Source organism: Eumetopias jubatus, unplaced genomic scaffold, assembly GCF_037043125.1.
Source record: "Eumetopias jubatus isolate StellerSeaLion01/CBP00866 unplaced genomic scaffold, mEumJub1_p1.0 scaffold_10, whole genome shotgun sequence".
Classification (NCBI taxonomy): domain Eukaryota; kingdom Metazoa; phylum Chordata; class Mammalia; order Carnivora; family Otariidae; genus Eumetopias; species Eumetopias jubatus.
This window is the reverse complement of record NW_028274816.1, coordinates 69343233-69356200: the sequence shown is the minus strand read 5'-3', so window position 1 is coordinate 69356200 and position 12968 is coordinate 69343233. Positions and strand designations below refer to the sequence as shown.

General features: G+C 61.3%; 2 protein-coding genes across 2 annotated transcripts; one reads left to right on the top strand and one right to left on the bottom strand.

Moving 5' to 3' along the window:
* The first annotated feature begins 2066 nt into the window (after positions 1-2066).
* On the top strand, positions 2067-6478 carry MFAP4 (microfibril associated protein 4). Its single transcript, XM_028089550.2, has 7 exons — positions 2067-2128; positions 2766-2782; positions 4509-4610; positions 4890-5044; positions 5515-5611; positions 5700-5882; positions 6231-6478. Exons 1-7 carry the CDS (start codon positions 2067-2069, stop codon positions 6476-6478), a joined length of 864 nt encoding a protein of 287 aa, XP_027945351.1.
* A 936-nt stretch (positions 6479-7414) lies between these two features.
* MAPK7 (mitogen-activated protein kinase 7) lies at positions 7415-12548 on the bottom strand. Its single transcript, XM_028089581.2, has 7 exons — positions 12387-12548; positions 11856-12092; positions 11019-11184; positions 9340-10418; positions 8554-9233; positions 8029-8162; positions 7415-7896 (listed from the first exon to the last, which is right to left on the bottom strand). The coding sequence occupies exons 2-7, from the start codon at positions 12085-12087 to the stop codon at positions 7743-7745; spliced, it is 2445 nt and encodes an 814-aa protein (XP_027945382.2). The 5' UTR covers positions 12088-12092; positions 12387-12548; the 3' UTR covers positions 7415-7742.
* Positions 12549-12968: the final 420 nt, after the last annotated feature.

The window sequence follows — 12968 nt, the reverse complement described above, 5'->3', positions numbered from 1 at the left end:
GATGAAACCAAAGTAAGAGCTTGGGGCAATCAGGGTCCTGGCAAGAAACAAAGGCAGACTCGGCTGTTTTGTCTCGTTTGTAAGGAATTTAACGAAGGGACTACTTACTTGGGTGTGGGCATTAAGGAAGCCAGCATGGGATGCTGGAGCACCCTGGGACTAGCAATGGGGGAGGGGGGCTTACCATCCCAGGCTGCAGGGTAAGGGGAGGAAATGGAGGTATAGGGGCCAGCGAAGGGGGTTAGGGCAGCAGCTGTAATTGGAGGCGGACACAGCCATTGCTGAAACTGCAGTCCTGGGAATGATAGGAGCCAGGGAGAAACATCCCACCCTCTCTCTTCAGGCTGGTGCCTCGCATCGGCCAAATCCAGCCAGAAGCCAGGGGCCATGGGAATGCGCATCGCCACAAGAGCAAGACAGAGAAAGATGGCGTAGAGAGGCAAATGCCAAGTGGGCAGGCAAGTGACCCAAGCCGAGGCCAGTGGGACGGGTGCTCCCCACCTCCGGGAACCTGGCTCTCAAGCAAAGACATGGCCTGTCCAGTGAGCAGCATCACCCTGACAGACTGTCCCCACTACGAGACCACCACGGAGGACCTGCCTCCCAGAGGCTCGGGGCAGCCTCCGCTCCCACCCGCCCCCCAGTCAAGCTAGTTCTCCACAACTCCCAGGCCCTGCAAGCCTCCCAACAGAGTTGGTCAGAGTTGGCGTCTGCTGGCAGTGAAAAGGCCCTAATATAAACATCTTCACCCCTGAGAGGGGGGATCTTTTTCAATCAGATCATGGGCGGAGAAAAGCAATTGCCCAGATCCAAGCTGAGGGCTTTACAGCCCGAGCCTGAGCCAATATGACAGCACTGTGCTTGCAAAGTCACCACCAACCAGCCAGAGAACCTAGAAGCCAGACGCCTCTGGGGTCACCACCACCCCAAGAGTGAGTTCTGCATTCTCCTGCCTCTTATATCAGTTATCTCCCAAAATGAAGCCCGGGGTAATGCATTGGATTGGCTACTCCAAGGTCACGTGTCTTCAACAGACCGGCAAGCAAGCCTGGGAGAGCAAGCACCTGCCTTCCAGTTGGGCGGGGGGAACCCCCAAACACGGGAAGGTTCCCACCACGGGCAGCCAACAAATATGTCCACTGACCAATCCATGTAGTTTTTCAGTATGTCACAGTATTTCCTTCAGACAGCATCTTCAAAGAGGTGTTCCTGACTCTTGGGCTGTGTCACCAAACCTCTTTCTTTCCCTGAAGAGTTAAACCAAATCTCAAGAACACCCAGCGAACAGACTATTTGTTTTGCCACACCTACATACATTCCTGTGTCGTTAGAGGAAAAAAAAAAAAAGAAAAGCAACTGATAGGAAGAATCTGATTGATCCCTCGTTGCTTTATTCTCTCTTGTGTTCCTACATTTGTTTATTAGTTGTATTCTACACGTTTTATTATTTGTTCTGATGACGGATTTTTTTTTCGTCATTTTCCTATTCGTAGTCGGTGCTAAAATTAGCAGGCATTTGCTGAAAGGAGAGATGTATTAGGATTAGATTCAGCTGTGTGGAACAGGGGACAACCAACAGAGGCTTAAGCTAGATAAAAGTTTCTTTCTCTTCCACGTAAGTGAGGCCTAGGGAAGGGCAGTCCAGAGCTTGGCCTTGGACGCACTCCACGAGGTCCTGGACTCCACGAAGACGCACTCCAGCTCCTCCCTGAGCACCCTCCGCCATCTCTTTTTCTTTGAGTAATCTCTACCCCGAACGTGGAGCTCAAACTCACGATCCCGAGATCAAGAGTCAGATGCTCTACCAACTGAGCCAGCCAGGCGCACCCACCTTCTACCATCTCTTGAGGGGGGCCTCTTCCTCACTCTACAAGGTGGCGGCTGGAGCTCCAGCCATCATGCCCAGCAACCGGACAACCCAGCAGGAAGAAGACAGACTAGCTCCCCACCTTTACAAAACTTCTCGTTTGCAGCTTCTTGGCCAAAATTCAGACATGTGGCCCCACCAACGGAGGCTGGACCATCACAGCCGCACCACTTAGGACTGAGGGAAATCGGATACCGCAATGCCGGCAACTACCTCTTCCACAGACAAGGATAAAAATCACACGGAAGACAATCCATTCGTGTAAGGAACAATCGCGAGGTTTCTGAGGATGAGACGGCTCATATTTTTCAGTGACCGATCGTAGGCATAGTTGTGTGTTGTAGGTTATGTAGTCCTTCATCCTCACCCCAGCCCTTTGGAGGAGATACTGTGACTATCCGCGTTTTGCAGAGGGGGAAACTGAGGCACGGAGAGGCGCGAGAACTTGTCCGAGGCCCCCCACCTAGCGGGTGGCACAGCCTGGATTTGAGCTCTGGCAACCTGGCTCCAGAATCCCCAGGACGCGCCAAAACTATGGAGACAGACAACTGTTACCGTCCATTAGAGAACCAAGTCACGAAAGCTGCCTGGGCTCACGCGAGGGGCTTATTGACTTAGGGGTGACGTCAGCCAGAGCCACTTTCTTTCTTACTTTGTGCCTCTGGATACTTCGTTTGCTCATCCATTCCACAGAGGGGCTGGCTCAATGTTACATTTGCAACCAAGTGTCTAATGCCTGTGTTTGCGACTCCTCAGGGGCAGAAACTGGATCCCCAGCAGCCAGGACAAAGTAGGCGCTCAAAAGACATTTGATCTGTGAATCAGTGCGCGTGCCAGGCTCCAGGACGTGCGCGAAGTGTGCAGGAATGACGCTGACCCTGCCCATTTGCACTCACAGCCAAGCAGAGATGACCAGTAGGTGGGCCCCCCAGGGAACAACTGAGCAGGCGAAGGCGGGGCGGGGGGTTGCGGGGGGGGGGCGCTCCATGGTGAGAAATCTGGTGTGGCTAGATTGTACTTTATGAGTCACAAGCAGTCTGGGATAAGGTCCCTAGGGCGGGCCTAAGCCAGGCTTAAAATTCCTCTCAAGTCCAAGGTGAGAAGCTGAGCCTCAGCCCCGAGGCCGCGGAGAGCCACCCGAGACTTTAAGCAGGTGATGACAGGGCAGCCGTCTAGAAAGATTGTTCCGGCAGCCTGTGCAGAGGATGGATGGAGGGGGAGAGAAGAGAAGCAGGGACATCCACGAAGGGGTTGGGGACAATGAGCACCCTGAGAAGGTTCTAAGGAGGCCTGGAAGCTAAGTGAGGAGAGAAGCAGACGGGCCTCAGGGCAGGTTGGGAGGCCGACAGGAGGGCACCCTGGCTCGGTGGGGGCAGGAGGAAAGAGGTGGGCTTTCAGGGCTGAGAAAATGGGACACTACTTAAGAGGGGTCTAGTGGGGAGTCTGAGGGAGAGGTTGAGAGAAGGAAGGGGGGGTGGGGTGAGGTGAAGAGAAGGGAGAGAGGCCCCCCCCCAGCTCCTGGTATGCGAGCCAGACACATCACCGGGGGAACTCTGCAGGAGGGGAAAGGAAGGGGCCCGAGGGGCCAGAGCAAGGGGGGCTGGAAGGGGGCTGGAGAGGGGCCCTGGCTTGAGCTGGGGCAGACAGCAGTTGGACGCCTGCAGGCTGTGCTCACGGCTCAGAAATGTCCCAGCTCTGCCAGGAGCCTGCCTGGCCCCCGCTGCCCCTATCCCCCTCCAGCCCCAGACAGGCTCCCACATCAGGAGCTCGGAGGCGGCCTCCCCAGCCTTCTGCTCCCCCAGAATGGGCCTCCCCCTCCCCAGAACCCAGGCATACGCACACCCTCCCCACCGCTCCTGAGCCTTCCCCCAAAGGCTGATGAAACACAGGCCAGGGGAGGAGAAAATAAAGACATCGTGGGGGGGGGGGGGCGGGAGGGAGGAGGGCGTGAGGAAGCAGAGGCTGGGCTGGGGGTGCCAGGGGGTCCACAGGTCCAGGGGGCGGGTGGTAGAGGGGCTCTAGGGAGCCGTGTGACTCAGCAGGGAGTGAACGTCCCCAGTGCTCTGCCCCTGACAGGCCTAATGAGACGCAGGTGGTCCCCTGGCCCGGGCCCCACCTCCCCCTGGCCCCCCTGACTTGTGGAAGCAGATGCCGGTTCAGTGCCGGGGGGGGGGGGGGGGGGGGGGGGGGGAGGAGGGGAGAGGGGGGCTCTGCAGCGACAGGGGGCGGGGCCAGGGCGGCTGGCCAGGGCCCAGCACATAACTCTGGGCGGGTGCAGTCTGGGGCGCCGTCTGGGGTAGCAGACACCCTGCCGCTGTGAGCTCAACTGGCAGCATGAAGGTACTGGGCCTGGGGCTGGGGGACTCGCGGCACCGGGGCCCTGAGCCCAACTCCACAAAGGGGACCCTTACCGGAGACCGGGTGGGGGGGGCGGGGGGTGCTGTGAACTCCCAAGCTGTGAGGGCCCCGAGCCTGTCCCGGACAGTGGGGTTTCTCAGACGCGGAAAGAGGGGCCAGAGGGCAGAGAAGGGGTGCCCGGCAGGGGTGGTTTGCACGAGGGACAAGTGCAGCGATGTGCAGCGGAACGCAAGGGGCTCTGGGGCTCTGGGGCTGGCCGGGGGGCGGGGTGGGGTGCGGTGAGGTGACCCTGTTGTCCTGTCCCAGGCCCTCCTGGCCCTGCCGCTGCTGCTGCTTCTCTCCACGCCCCCCTGCGCCCCCCAGGTCTCCGGGATCCGGGGAGATGGTAAGCCTGGCCGACAGGCTGGGGGAGGAGAGGTTCCTCTGAGCCCCCGTTTCTGGGAGGCAGGCTTCAGGGCTGAGCCCCTGCAGGATGCCATCCCTGCCTCCTCTCTACCACGGGGCAGGCAGGTGGCAACGACGCTGGAGCAGCCCCCCTGGAGGAAATCTCCTGAGTTCTTGGGACCCCAGGGAGGGAGGCAGACGGCAGGGCGCTGAGGGGGCCGGTCGCGCCTTGGTGCCGCCCCCTCACCGCCCCCGCCCCCGCCCCCGCCCCCGCCCCCAGCTCTGGAGAAGTCTTGCCTTCAGCAGCCCCTGGACTGCGATGACATCTATGCCCAGGGCTACCAGGCGGACGGCGTGTACCTCATCTACCCCTCGGGCCCCAGTGTGCCCGTGCCCGTGTTCTGTGACATGAGCACCGAGGGCGGCAAGTGGACGGTGAGTGGGCGGACGCAACGGAGGCCCGGTTCTGGTCCCCGCTGTGGGACCGAGCTCCACCTCCGGGCACTTCAGTTTCTCCATCTCTAAACCGGGGCCCGCGACACCCACAGCAGAGTTTGGGAGCTGCCGCCACGGCTGCGCTCCAGGTGCCCAAGGCAGGTTAGTGCCTGCACCCTCACAGTAACGCTGGGGGACAGGTACGCTTTCCAGCGGACCCGGAAGCCGGGGAGGGGAAGTAATTCGCCCAAGGTCACGCAGCCCGCCCCAGTACCCTAGCACCGCTGTCCCTCCACCTTTCCCTGGCGCCCAGGAGCGGCTCACCGAGGGGCCCGGGGCCGGCGTGGGCCTTGTTCTAGGCGCCAGCTCAGTCTTTCAACAAAACCCCCTCAGCACCACAGGGTCCACGCCGGGGCGAGGCTCCCGCCCCCTGGACTCTTGATCACCCCGGCCTATTCTCTCTGCTCCAGGTTTTCCAGAAGAGGTTCAATGGCTCAGTGAGTTTCTTCCGGGGCTGGAACGACTACAAGCTGGGCTTCGGCCGCGCCGACGGGGAGTACTGGCTGGGTAAGGCGGGGCCGCGGGCGGCCCGAGGCCCGGGGGCTGCCCCAGGCCCCGGGCCCTGCTGACCAGCTGCCCCGCCCCCGCCCCCCAGGGCTGCAGAACCTGCACCTCCTGACGCTGAAACAGAAGTACGAGCTGCGAGTGGACCTGGAGGACTTTGAGAACAACACGGCCTCCGCCAAGTACGCGGAATTCTCCATCTCGCCCAACGCGGTCAGTGCAGAGGAAGACGGCTACACCCTCTACGTGGCAGGCTTCGAGGACGGCGGGGCAGGTACCCCCGGCCGCGGGCCCCACGAGGGGCCGTCGGGGGGGAAGGCAGGGCTGGCACTGCCTGCCGGGCCCCCCCCCTCCCCCTCGCGGCCTGGAGGGGCCGTGCTGCCTCCCACGCAGCTCGGGCCTGGGCCCCCAGAGAAGCTGTGTCCGCTCACTCCGGGCAGCCCTGCGAGGAGCGGCTGCTTCTCCTCGTGCACAAGCTCAGCTACCCGGCGGCCAGCTCAGGGAGGGCGCCCCATCCCACCAGGCTGTCACGTGACGGCGCTCACCCCCCCCCCCCGTCCCTGCCAGCTCGGGGGCCCGGCTCCCCGCCTCAGCAGCCCCATCCCTGCTCCCCTCTTGCCAGGCGACTCCCTGTCCTACCACAGCGGCCAGAAGTTCTCCACCTTCGACCGGGACCAGGACCTCTTTGTGCAGAACTGCGCGGCCCTCTCGTCGGGGGCCTTCTGGTTCCGCAGCTGCCACTTCGCCAACCTCAACGGCTTCTACCTGGGTGGCTCCCACCTCTCCTACGCGAATGGCATCAACTGGGCCCAGTGGAAGGGCTTCTACTACTCCCTCAAGCGCACCGAGATGAAAATCCGCCGGGCCTGAGGGGCTGGCCCCCATCAGGCCCCCAGCCGGCCCTGGCCGCTCCGGGTCTCCATGAGTGCTCCCTCTGCACCCCGGCCCCACCCGCCCCTGCCCGTTGCTCTCTAAGCACCTGCTTCCCGCAGGGGGCCTCGTGGCTCTAGCCTCAGCAGGTCCCGTCACACCCAGGGTGTCCACCTCAAAGCCAGGCCTCTGTTGCCCTCACCCGCGGCTACGCGGCCTGCAGCTTTCCCAGCCTCCCCTGAAAGGCGCAGCTGTCCGGCCCGGCCCTGACCGGGCTCCACGGGACTCTCCTTGCCTCCGCCCTCCCCGCAAGGCGGAGAGCCGGGAGCCGCTCTCCGAGACGCTGGGCTTGTGTTCCCCCTCAGCCAGCTTCCTTGCTGTGGACTCCTCCGTCTGGAGCCCCCCGGCCCCTAGCGTGCTCAACTGGGCTGGCATAGTCTGACCAATACCCACGGCGTGTGCCAGGCCACAGGCCAGTAACCACCCCCCGCCCCCGCCGCCGCCACGCCCTCGGCCTCCCTCCCACCAACTCATCCCCCGGTGGTGAGCACAACGGACCCCCAGCCCCAGCTCACGGTCCTCCTCCGCGGCCCCCTCCCACCTGCCCCAGGCCCCCAAAGCTCAATGCCCAAGCCGTATTTCGCACAGCTGCATGCTACTCTAAAACAGCCCCAACCGAGGTAGGCATAGCTATGCGGTGCCCCCACCCGCCCCAGGGCTGAGGTCTGACCGTGTGGGGGGTGCAGAGGACAACCTCTGTGGGGCTGGAAGGAGGTGGGGAGCGAAGAGCTCAATAAAACCTCAGGATCTGAACGAACTGGCTTTGGCTATTGTGTGTGCAAGTGTGTTTGCTTGACCCCCGAATGTGAGGACCCGGCTCCTCCTTGCTCCCCTTATGACAACACCCTGCCCTCAACTCCAAAAAGACAACTAGTGTTAGGCACTAAAGGAAACCTTGTATTTCACAGGCCTCATCTGGATGGCAAAAAGATCGTGTCACAATATTAATATAATAACAATAATAATAATAAAAAAAATACAATACTGAAAAGGATCGCTCAGGGAGTAGAGATCTCCTGATCCTGCCATGACTTGGCGGTGGCTCAGGTGGCTGCTTAAGGCTGCAGAGTGTGTCTGAGATGAACCTGCAGAATCATCGAAGCTGAGCTTTCCCCTCCTGGGCCCAGGGCTCCAGCCCTTGCAAATGTTCCTGTGAGTCTTGTAGCTGGGTCTGCCCCTGGCAGCAAGGCACAGGCTGTGGGCCTCAGGGCTCCTGGAGGTCCGGCAGGTCAGCCAGCAGCATCGGGGAGTCCATCTGGATCTCACGCTGCAGGGACTCAATGTCGGCAGGGTTCATGCCGTGGCCCTCCAGCCAGTCAGCAAGCAGGGAAGCCGAGAGGGAGGCTGAGTCGGCCTGGCTGCAGGGAGAGTGGAGGGGGAGAGGCACTGTTAGCCTAGGCTGGCTCCTTGCCCATCCCACAGGCAAGCTCCTGCCGCACCTGGAAACCCTACCCACAGGCCCATTCCAGAAGCTTGGTCCAGCAGCTTACCCATCCTGTGGCCCGTCAGCCACGCCCATGTCAAAAGACTGGTTTAGGAACTCCTCCAGGTCGAAGCCAACACCATAGCCGGCCCCACTGCCCTTTGGAGTGCCCGAGAAGACCGGGGGCAGGGGGTCCTCCACCTGCAACGGATGATGGCAGGTTACAAGCCAGGCACTACCAAGAGCGGACAGAGCTCTACAAGTCTACCCCGATGCTACCAGTGACTCTGCTGGAGAGCGTGAGTGACAGCACCAGCCCGGCCAATCACTGGGCGCTGGTCGAGGGCCTGTCTCCAGCCCACGCACTTCCTAGGAAGCATCTTATTTGTCTCCCACCGACCTGTTCGTTGGCACTGTGCTCCTTCTAAGAGCAAGAGAACAAGTTCAGAGATAAAGGCCCACCTGCCACTCAGTTCTCATGGAACAGAGAGACACCACAGCCTCTCCCATCCCCCATCCGTGCCAAACAGCACGGACTTCCCAAACCCCATTTTCCCAGGGCCCCGATCCAGGTGTCCTCACAGCCTCTCACCTGTGACTTGGACAGCTGCTGAGTCACCAGGTTCACGTCGGGTGATTCTGAGGTGGAGGGTTGAGGGGCCCCTCCGGGGTCCGGAGGGGGTGGGCCAGAGGGGAAGTAAGGCAGAACACCGACAGCACTGGGGCCAGGCACCCCGGGGAGTGGCACAAGCGACTGGGGGGCCAGGAGGCTAGAGGTGGCAGTCTGGAGTGGAGGAGGGCCAGGGACGGGCCCAGGAGGGCTGGCTGGGTGGGGAGTGGGGCCAGGGGGTGGGCAGGCAGGCTGCGGTGCAGGACCAGGGGTGGAGCCTACAGGTTGTGCTGGGGGGCCAGCAGGAGGACTGCTGGGCTGGGCTGGGCTGGGCGTTGGGACCAGGGCATGGGCTGGTGCTGGGGCTGGGGTTGGGGCCGGCGCTGGGGCTGGCGTGGGAGCTGGGGGCCGGGCCATGCGAGTCCAGCGCTCCAGCAGGCTGCGATCATTGTCACTGAGCACCAGCCCAGCCAGGGGATCGGTGGAAGGGCCCCCAGAGGTCCCGGCCCCCCGCTCCTTGCGCTCTCGCTCCTGCCGCCGCTTCTCCCGCTCCTTGGCTCGCTCCTGCCGCCTCCGCCGCTTCTCCTCCCGCTCCCGCTGGCGCTCCTGGGCGGTCACTGGCTTCCGAGGCTCAGGAGCTTCCAGAGGAGCGCTGGGGCCATCTGCAGAGAAGTTGGCAGGAGGAAGGTAAGAGTCTGTGGTCTGTCCAAGCTGGGAGTACCCCTCTGCAACCCCACTCCCTGGCCAGCCACTGCCTCCGCAAGGGACCTCTGAGCCGGCTCCGCAAGGACTTGAGCAGGGCAGCTTTGAGGGCCGCCTTGGTGTTGTCTGAGATGGCACCCTCCTTCTTTGGAGGGGCTGGTTCACTGGCTGGCAGGGGCGGCTGCAGGGTCAGGTCAATGGTGTCGGGTGCAGGGCCAGGACACGGTGGTGGAGCTGGCGGAGGTGACTCCATGGCACAGTCCCCACTGGGAGCCCAGGGACTGGGCATCTCAACGTCAGGGCAGCCAGGCTCACTGGCCACGGGCTGCAGGGAAGGCTGGAAGCGGATCTGCTGGCGGATGCCCTCACGCCGTGCGTGGAAGTCTTCAATCTCAGCCACTATGGCCTCTTTAATGCGCTCCCGAGTGAGCGCTTCACGGTCAAAGGCAAAATCAAAAGGCGGGGCACAGTCAGGCTCATCGTCAGGGTCGTGGTACTTGGCCAGGAAGGGGTGGCGAAGGGCAGCAGCTGCGGAGATGCGGGCGCTGGGCTCGAAACGCAACATGCGCCCCAGCAGGGACAGGGCCTGGCGGTCAGCACCTGGGTACACTGTCTCCCAGGGCACAGGCTGACGGGGTGGCAGGCTCTGGATGTAGGCCCGCACCCTCTCCGCCCCCACAGCCTGGATCACAGCCGGCGATGGGGTGCCCAGCACCATCATGATCAGCTGCAGTTGGTGTACATAATTTTTGCCTGGGAAGAGTTGGCGCCGGGCCAGCATCTCACCGAAGATGCAGCCCACAGACCACAGGTCGATGGCCTGCGTGTACTCATGCAGCGAGAGCATGAGCTCAGGAGCACGGTACCAGCGTGTGGCCACGTACTCAGTCATGAAGTACTGGTGCTCAGCAGGCGAGGTGCACAGGCCACGGGCCATGCCAAAGTCACCAATCTTGAGCTCACAATTCTCATTCACCAACAGGTTGGAGGGCTTGAGGTCGCGGTGAATGACCTGAGCCGAGTGCATGTACTTGAGGCCCCGGAGCAGCTGGTACAGGAAGTAGCGCACGTGCTCCAGAGTGAGTGGCTGGGAGGAGTGGATGATCTGGTGCAGGTCGCTCTCCATCAGGTCCAGGACCACATAGCTAGAGGGGACAAGAAAGACAGGCATGGCTACCTCGCCCACACGCCAGCCTCAGTGCACGCTCCCAGCTCAACAGGTAATGAATGGCCTCGTCTTTGCATTCCACACAGGCCAATGGCAGGGTATGAAGATTCTAGATTTTCTCCATTTCCATGAACTTAAGTGAAGTCACTTTTCTCTCTAGATCTACTTTCCCCATCAAAGAAAAGATGGGGCTGGACTAAACCAGGGCTGGCCAACAGATTTAGTTTTAGGGCCCTCTCCACTGTTTGGCATGGCTGCCTGAAAGACTCGGAAAACTGTGAAAGCTTGCCTGTTTTTTGTAAGAAAGTGTTCTATGATTGACCAGGGATATCTGCTATGAGAGCAGAAGAGTGCGGTTATTGTATGAACGTCCTCCATGGGCCATCCTACATACGAAGATTCTATAAAGCAGCAGCATCTGCCTCTTCTCAAGCAACCAGCTGTCCCCGGCAAAGCCCTAAGGGACAAGGGTCTGGAATCACAGGAATTTTCCCAGCCTGCCTTACATTAGGTTTCAGCTGCCCTTCAGAAACTTCAGGTCCCACCTCTGCCTTCCTTTCCCATCCCTGCTCCTTACACAGATTTGAACTCGCCATAGGGCACAGTGGGCCTCAGGATGTCCTTGATAGCAATGATGTTGTCATGCTTGAAGTGTTTGAGGATCTTCAGCTCCCTGAGGGTCCGCTTGGCGTTGGTGACCACATCAAAAGCGTTAGGGATCTTCTTAATGGCCACCTGCTGGCCTGGGGAGCAGGGAAAAGGCAGATACCATGAGGCACCTCAGAGCTGCAGATTGGCAAAAAGCCCCTTTCGACATCTCTCTTCCAGAATGCAGTTACCATACACTGAATAACCACCACCACATGGCAAGGACCTACTACGTGCCAAGCCCTGTACTAAGCACTTTACGGACGTGTTTCAGATTTTCCCTTCACGCCTACCCTGAGGCAGATACCAACCATTCAAAGTTGGGAGATGACAAAACCCGGGCTCGGCAACTTGCTGGAGGCTGCACAGCTAGTTAGTGGTAGAGTGTTGACCCTAAAGCCTGTGCTCATTCTACCTCCCTACACTCTCTCTCTATCTCAGACCTCGCCCATCCCACCACCAATTCCTTGCACCAGTCTCTGGCTCCAGAACACACTTCTCCTTTAGAAACCAAAGATAGGATCTCCATTCTGGTCTAACTGGGACTGTCATTTTTCTAAAGAAATAAGCAACACCACCATGGCAATTTCAGAGAACTGTGCCCAACGCAGAGCCTGGCACCCGGACGGCACCTAACCAGTATTTGTTGCCTTGAACCAGATTTTAGATCCCAGCTTTCCTTCCTGGCTGCTTGAGAGGGGGCAGGTTTCTCACTCTCTGGGACCGGCCTCCACATCTGCAAGCCGTGCACGACAGGGAGGCTCACCAGTGAGACGGCGGCGCGCAGAGGACACCACGCCATAGGCCCCGTTGCCTATGGTCTCGATGATCTCGTACTCGTCCCCCACGTCAAAGGTCACGTCGAAGGAGCGGGCTTTGAGCAGGGCCAGGTTCTTGGCCGCTACACAGGCAGCGGTGTTGGTGGGTTCCGCCTTCACCGACCCGGGGGGCTCCGCAGAGCCGTCCTCGCCTTCTTCCTCCTTCAGGGGTTCAGCCATGGCGTCTGTGTGGAGACGCTGGTGAGAAGGGGCCCGCCTCCCCCGCCAAGCCTCAGTTTCCCCTCTGCGAGGCTGGGGAACAGGACCAGGGAATTTCCAAGTTCCCTAAGCCGATGGGGGCCGGATAGGGGGCGAAAGAGAGCGGCTGGTACGTAGCAGTCTTCCCGCACCCGGACCTGGAACCCAGAGCTCAGGTCCAGGGTGGAACGCAGGGTGGGAGGTGTGGGGAGGCGCCGCCAGGCGCGGTCCAGGAAGAAAGGGAGGGGCGGGGCACTTCGCTTTTCTCGGTCAACACTCACCGAATGGCGCCTCACTCCGACGCCTCCTCCGGGCCTTCGGAGGTCGCCGGCGCTCCCCGCCTCCCCGGGCTCCCGTCCCCAGGGGAGGGGCACTCCAAGCGTCGCTCGCTCACTTGTTCAAGGCCGCCGCCACCACCTCAGCGTCGCGCTCTACCCCGCCGGTTCCCCCGCCCCGCCTCCCAAGACCACGCTCCTTCCAGCCCCTGGCCAATCGCTGGGCGGTCTCTGCGGAGGTTCCCACCCCTTCGACTTGCTGCGTCCAATCCGAGACCACCTGCAGAGGAAGCCGCGCCTCCGCGCGCGCGCGCTTCCGCGCGCGCGCCGCTTTCCAGCTCGCCCGCGGGAGCCGCCCAAAGGGCGCTCCGAGCTCTGCAGGCTCTCCGCCCCGCGCGGTCTTCTGACGCATGCGCGCTAGCTGTCCCAGGCGCCGCGCGAATGGAAGGCAACGCCCCCGTGCGTGCTTGCGCACCGCCATCCACGGGTTTGACTGCAGCTGGTCCCGGGAGTTTGGAAGGGCTCAGGTGCGTGGATCTGTTACCTTGTCGGCTGGCTCATGAAATCCCCCTCCTTCAGGCCCCTGTT

What these genes read in the sequence shown, in the direction of transcription:
- MFAP4 (XM_028089550.2), top strand. Translation starts at nt 2,067, where the DNA reads ATGCCGGCAACTACCTCTTCCACAGACAAGGATAAAAATCACACGGAA. An exon ending in CCGAGGGCGGCAAGTGGACG is followed by an intron (nt 5,045 to 5,514) that starts GTGAGTGGGCGG and finishes TCTCTGCTCCAG; the next exon opens with GTTTTCCAGAAGAGGTTCAA. An exon ending in CTTCGAGGACGGCGGGGCAG is followed by an intron (nt 5,883 to 6,230) that starts GTACCCCCGGCC and finishes CCCTCTTGCCAG; the next exon opens with GCGACTCCCTGTCCTACCAC.
- MAPK7 (XM_028089581.2), bottom strand. Translation starts at nt 12,087, where the DNA reads ATGGCTGAACCCCTGAAGGAGGAAGAAGGCGAGGACGGCTCTGCGGAG. An exon ending in TGCGCGCCGCCGTCTCACTG is followed by an intron (nt 11,185 to 11,855) that starts GTGAGCCTCCCT and finishes CCTGCTCCCCAG; the next exon opens with GCCAGCAGGTGGCCATTAAG. An exon ending in GCTGACGGGCCACAGGATGG is followed by an intron (nt 7,897 to 8,028) that starts GTAAGCTGCTGG and finishes CTCTCCCTGCAG; the next exon opens with CCAGGCCGACTCAGCCTCCC.